The sequence below is a fragment of the Hydra vulgaris genome, chromosome 13 (genome assembly GCF_038396675.1).
Source record: "Hydra vulgaris chromosome 13, alternate assembly HydraT2T_AEP".
NCBI classification, from domain to species: domain Eukaryota; kingdom Metazoa; phylum Cnidaria; class Hydrozoa; order Anthoathecata; family Hydridae; genus Hydra; species Hydra vulgaris.
The window spans coordinates 13,290,001-13,296,876 of NC_088932.1; the positions used below are offsets into that span (position 1 = coordinate 13,290,001).

At 24.8% G+C, this 6,876-nt stretch overlaps 1 protein-coding gene and 1 long non-coding RNA gene across 7 annotated transcripts in view; both read left to right on the forward strand.

The window, feature by feature from the left end:
• The window catches only part of LOC136089303 (uncharacterized), an 11,792-nt gene extending 5,192 nt beyond the window's left edge, over window positions 1–6,600 (forward strand). The window contains exons 1-5 of one of the 6 annotated variants that reach the window (XR_010642937.1): window positions 3,298–3,412; window positions 3,581–4,041; window positions 5,249–5,512; window positions 6,032–6,197; window positions 6,391–6,600. This is a non-coding gene — a long non-coding RNA (uncharacterized LOC136089303). The other 5 variants (XR_010642940.1, XR_010642938.1, XR_010642936.1 and 2 more) reach the window with 5 other exon arrangements.
• On the forward strand, window positions 863–2,764 carry LOC136089440 (uncharacterized). Its single transcript, XM_065815433.1, has 2 exons — window positions 863–1,116; window positions 1,207–2,764. Exon 2 carries the CDS (start codon window positions 1,217–1,219, stop codon window positions 1,934–1,936), a length of 720 nt encoding a protein of 239 aa, XP_065671505.1. The 5' UTR covers window positions 863–1,116; window positions 1,207–1,216; the 3' UTR covers window positions 1,937–2,764.
• Window positions 6,601–6,876: the final 276 nt, after the last annotated feature.

A 6,876-nucleotide genomic window follows, 5' to 3' on the forward strand; every position in this document is an offset into this window, starting at 1 on the left:
TGATAAAAAAAACTATTGTTTAAAAACATTATTAAAATGAGTTCACAAAATAAACAAGAAAAAATTTATTAACAGTTAATAAAATAACCAAAAACCAACTGTAAGATTATAAGAAAATAATCAAATATTGTTTTACGTTTTATAAAAGAATATTTTTTTTAAAATAAAACTTAGTTCATATTTGAAAAAAATAATCGAAATGATTTTTCAAATAGGAACTTTTATTTGTAACTTTTGTTATAATGAGAAAAAAAAAACTGTATGATTTTTAACGCGTTAATAAACTTTATTTACAATGGGATACTTGAAAAGACATTAGTGATGCAATATAACTTCTAACAATACAAAAAATATATTTGCCCAGTTGAGTTACTTAGAAATGCGTTACGCGTTTTCGTTACGCAGCGAAATCTCGTAACAAGGCCTGATATATATATATATATATATATATATATATATATATATATATATATATATATATATATATATATATATATATATATATATATATATATATATATATATATATATATATATATATATATATATATATACATATATATATATGTATAGATATATATATACATATATATATACATTTATATACATATATATATATATATATACATATATATACATATATATACATATATATATATATATATATACATATATATACATATATATATAATATATAATATATACATATATAGATAATATATATTATATATTTATATATATATATTATATATATATATATATATATATATAATTATTTACAATTTTTTCTTTCTTTTATTATCAAAAAATATGAACTGCTATATAATTAGTATATTAAAAAAAATATGTTTATTTTAGCTAGTTAAAAATAATTGAATGCCGTAACTAGTTTAAAACCACAATTTGCTTACTAAAGAAACGATAGTTTAAAAAGTAAATGAATTTTAAAACTCTTGCAAAACTCAATACGAACATAACGGAATGTTTACAAAATTTAATTAATTTATCACGTTTTTGCTATATTGGAATATTTAACGTCATTATTTTGCAACATATCGCGCATTTTTATTGAAATTATCTTATTGCTACAAAACAAAAAAAGTCATCGAGTTTTGGGTATTTTAAACTTATTGGGAATTTCGTGATATACACAGTGCTATTTTACTATTTTACATTACCTGATATTTTATTTTATTGATTCCTTAGATTCATTCATATGAGTGCAAAAGCAGAATATATGCAAAAATATAGAAATGTTGTTAAAGGTGAAAATAGTTGCTTTGAATGTGAACTTCCTGGGATATCAAACTCTTTAAATAATGCAGAAAATTTGAGTGATTTATCTTCTATTTCAGATAATAACACTGACTATTTATTTAATAATGATTTTTATGGACTTGATAATGACATAGTACCACCATATTGTAGTTCTGATGATGAAAATTATTTTGATATTGATGATATTGACATTGACATAATTCCGCCCAATAACAGCTCAGACGATGAACATTATTGTGATATAGATGTTGTTAGCAATAGATCTTTTCAATACGATCTAACTCAATGGGTTGTGAATGCAAAACATACACGTTTATCTTGTAATGGATTACTAGCCTTGTTGAGACAACATGGATGTGATCTGCCTAAAGATAGTCAAACTCTCTTGCAAACACCTCAAGCTATACAAGTTCAGGAAAAATGTGGCAGAAAATACATTTATTTTGGTCTTACCAAATGTTTACAGAATGAAATAAATCAAGGCACTTGTAGCGATGTACTCAATCTGCAAATAAATGTTGATGGTATACCATTATTTAAATTGTCTAAAAGGCAGTTATGGCTGATTCTCTCTGCTGTTAATCATAGTTCACCTACAATTGTTGCCTTATATCACAATTCCGGCAGTTCTTATTATAGACAGGACCTGTTGTCTTAAAAAGGAATTTTGAATCCTGAGCTTTACAAACATTTTCTAACACTTTCTGTTGGTGTCTCTATTCTACTCACACCATCAAAGGACAGAAGAAATAACATGTTGAACTATACAAAGGATTTGCTTAGACATTTTGTTGAGAATTCTCAACGATTATATGGTAATTATTTTGTTGTATACAATATTCATCATTTGCTGCATATAGGAGATGATGTAGAATTTTTTGATTCACCACTTGATGATATCAGTGCTTTACCTTTTGAAAATTATCTGCAAACATTAAAGAGATACGTGAGAGGTTTTTCAAATCCTGCTGTACAAGTAGCAAAAAGAATTCAAGAAAACACCCATAAATACTCTGACATGACAAATGCAACAAAACCTGTCTTTAAATTGTCAACAACGTATAGAGATTCGTTTGCACAACTGAAAAATAAACAATTTGTGAAAGTATATGAGGTTAAAAAAGATTCATGTATGTGTTATATATTCAGTTTTGCTAACTTGCACCCATTCTTTATTGAGCCATGCTCCTCTGACCTTTTAGAAATTTATTTTGTGAACAATCATTATAAGCATTCTAAATCAAAAAATGTGAAGTTTACAGAAATTGAGAGAAAGATTCTGAAGCTTCCCTGTAATGGCGGTTTTGTGTTGGTGCCTCTTCTTCATTCAAAAGAGTGTTAAATTATTTTACTAATAATTTTATTATGGTTAACTTAGCAAGGCACCAAAAAATCATTCAACGAACAATCAGGAATCATTTTAGTCTTGAGATAAATTAAATTTGATAATAAGTATTCAAAAACATTTTTTTTATATTTATCTCACTCTAATATAGTTTATATGTTTTATGCTTAAAATGTTATATATAATTTATATATAACATTTTTATATATATTATTTATAAATCTGAAATAGTTTATAATATGTTTTATGCTAAATGTTTTTTAATTAAAGATATTTCATATTTAATTGAAGATATTTCATTTTATAATGAAGATATTTCATAGTATATTAGGTTAGCAATTTGACTGAATTTGTAAAGCTATATATTTTTAAACCTTCATATTTAGATGAAGAGTTAAAGTGTCTTTTTTTATTATTATTTTCATTTGGTGCAAGTTATTGTAAATTTATTTCAATTATATTATATTATATTATGAGTATATTTTCCTCTGTTTTAACTTTTTAACATTTTTTTAAAATGTTGTTTTGTTTAGACATCATTTACTTTTATTGTAAATCTTATTACATTTAAGATATTAATCTGTTCATTTAATTTATTTGAAGTGTAATAAATATAATAGAAATATAAGTTTAATAATTATAATAGAAATATAATAGAAGTATTTTTAATTAAATTTAAATTAAATTTAAATTAAAGTGTAATAAATATAATAGAAATCATAATATTCTCCTCTGCTGATAGCTTCTCTTGATGTCTTGTTTAACTGGAGCAAGTGTTGATAATAATAAGTAAACAACTATATATATATATATATATATATATATATATATATATGTATTAGTAAAATATTATATATGTATTAGTAAACGACTAAACTTTTTCAAAACACTTTTAAACACATAACAAGTTTATGTTATGTGTTAATACCTACAATAAAAAGAGTATTAACATTTTAGCAAGATGTCATATCACCGGGCTGTTTGGTTGGAAGAAAATCGTGAAGAAGAAGGAGTCTTGCCTTCCGCATGGGTGAGAGGACAATTAGTTATGTGGCCACCATCCAAAATGAATGCTTTTAAATTAATGAATGATGGAGTTGAAAATGGCGGCTTTTCAAACTATTAAAAAATCAAAGTTACGTCAGGTTTCGTATTTTTTGACAACAGCTTCATATTTTTTTGAATTTTTATATTTTATAAATTACATTTGCAAAATGTTAAATAATTTATGCATTACTTATTAAAAGAATTTATTTGTCATTATCTGCTTTGGATAAATTAAGAAGTTTTATTTCTTTTACAGATTGCTATGAGGATTGTAATACTTATGATTTAACAACAGAAACTGAAGAAGCTGTTGAAAATCATCATATAACAAAAAAGCGCAAACGTGCTGACTAATTATAGTAATAATAGTAGTATGTGTATGTGGTTTTTAATAAAACAGTTATTTATAATAATTTTTTACGCTTACTGTATTTGTATTTTATTTTTAAAATAGTCAAGCTTTCTGCATTTTCACAGCCACCTGCTAAATCAAGCAAAATGTTGCCATCAAGTAAGATTGTGGATTTGGTACCACAAGGTTATAAAATTGATCATACAAGTAAATTGTCTTACTTTATATAACGACTTTATGTAATGATTATATCTCAAACAATATATCTATTTTATATACATTGTAGCTGAACCATCACCACTTTCACAGTCATCTGTTCTTTCAAGCAGTTTTTTCAAGATACCCTTATTCAAATCAAACATGGCTACTATACCAAAAGACAATAAAATGGATCCATCAAATAAGATGTCTAAATTTATATCTTAACTATAGACCTCCTTCAGTTTTAGATTGACCTATTAATTTTTATGACTTATAAACATATTCAGTGTCGCTATTTTTTTAGGATAAACTTTTTTAAATCAAATTTACAAAGATTTAATTAATTTTCATTGAAAATAACTTGGCATACATAATGTAACTATATAGTTATTTACATTACAGCCTAACCAATCAGCACTTTCAAAGTCTCCTTTTCTGTTAGCTCGGAGATTGAATTCTAAAATACCAATATTCAGACATAGGGCTGCCATATCAAAAGACAATTTAATAGATCAATCAAGTAATACTTAAGTTACGTGTTTGCATATATATTGAGATTTGATATATAAATTCTAATTATTAGGTTAATTTATTTTTAACAAGTGTTATAAAAATATTTAAAAAAATCAGTTTGGATATAAAAAAAATCAATTTGCTAAACCAATACAGCAATTTTCTTAATTTATAACAGAGGCAAGGACTTTTCTAGGTGGTTTTCCATTTTGAATTCAGTTAAACAACTTGAGTTTTTATACTATTATTACACTCGACTTTCATTATCTCAGAGAATTGACCAGGGAAATAGTTTGAGATATCGAGATGATTTTTGCTATGTGTAATACTTGGGAGATATTGGAGATATTGAGAGTCAGCTGTATTATTAATATTATTTGTATATAGTATATTGTTGTATAGTATAGTATATATGGTCTGATTTACATATGTACTGCAAAAATCTAATGAGATTTTTAAATAAGTTTCAATATAAAATGCCTAATTTAATGATATATTCATTTACATTATAGTCAAACTATCGGTATTGCCACCTTTTCAATTGAATAGAAAGTTTCATTCAAACAAGGTACTGAGTGTGCCAACTGCTCCTCAAGACAATGAAATGGATAATGGGATTAAGTCAAACCTTATTTATTTATAAATTATTTATTAATATATTTTCAATTTGATTACTTTATTTTAGGGTGGACACTGCAGTTGTCCTGCAGTTAAGCAAATTATCTGTTATCAACCTATAAATGTTAAATATGGAAAGTTGCAAGTTTTTTAATAAGGTTTTTTTTTATATAAATAATGTTATATATTTTACAGATTTTTTAGAGAAAGGTTCTTTATCAGTTATCAAATATGGCCAACGAAATTAAAGTTTTAAGAATAGCAGTGGAAATGATGGCCATTCCAAGTTTCTGATTAGCAAGAAATAAAACCAATAAAACCAAAACATATTTTCTGACATCAAAACAAACATTTTATAGACGTGCCAGCAACAGCCTGTTGCTGAAGACTATCTAGAAGTTATTGCTGGAGCTATTGGGACCTTGGATGGGTACAGAAATTTAGAGGAGCAATGTGGAGTTCTTGCTAATCGAACAATTTTAGTAAGTGTATAGCTAATTGTTTTTATTCTCCCTCTCAGAAAAGACTCCCAGAAAAGTTTTAAACGTCTATAAAATCTTTGTTTTGATGTCAGAAAATATGTTTTAGTTTTATTGGGGTGGCAGGACTTTTATTTTATTGTTGTTTGGAATCCCATATCTAAAAAAAAGTAGCATTTATAAATAATTTCATTGTAGCTACGCCTTCTTTCACGAATTGGGGGCTCATCCATTAAAGATACCTCAAAGAATACATTGAAAAGACTTTTTACAAATTTTGTCATCTCTCATTTGAGTATAGATGGAAAAGGTTCTCTGAAAAAGCTTCCGTTTAGAGACACTGCTCTGTGTCAACTTGATGTTGGTAAAATATTAATTTATTATTATTATTTTATTAAAATTAAATTCACAATATGGTTGTAATTTAAATCTACTCTGTGTACACTGTACTAATGTAAACAAATTTCGATCTATAAAACTATGGATTTAGAAAATTGAATAAATGATTTATATGAATGGAATGAAGATGTTCATTAATTTATTTTTATTATTTTTAGATTGTGTATTGAAACGGGATTGTACGAGTACGGTATCCGAAATACATTCGTGCATTGCTTCTCATCTTAGAATGGCTCCTTCCGTATTGGTGGAACTAGGAAAGGTTATGACCATTTTACAAATTCTCAAAACGGAGAGGCTGGATTGATCAATTCAAGCAAAGATGACGCTGATTGTCATGTCAATTCGTACAGCATTCAAAACAAAAGATTTATATATATATATATATATGTATATATATATATATATGTATATATATATATATATATATCTTTATATATATATATATATATACATATATATATATATACATATATATATATATATATTTATATATATATATATATCTTTATATATATATATTTATATATATATATCTTTATATATATATATATATCTTTATATATATATATATATATATATATATATATATATATATTTATATATATATCTTTATTTATATATATCTTTATATATATATACCT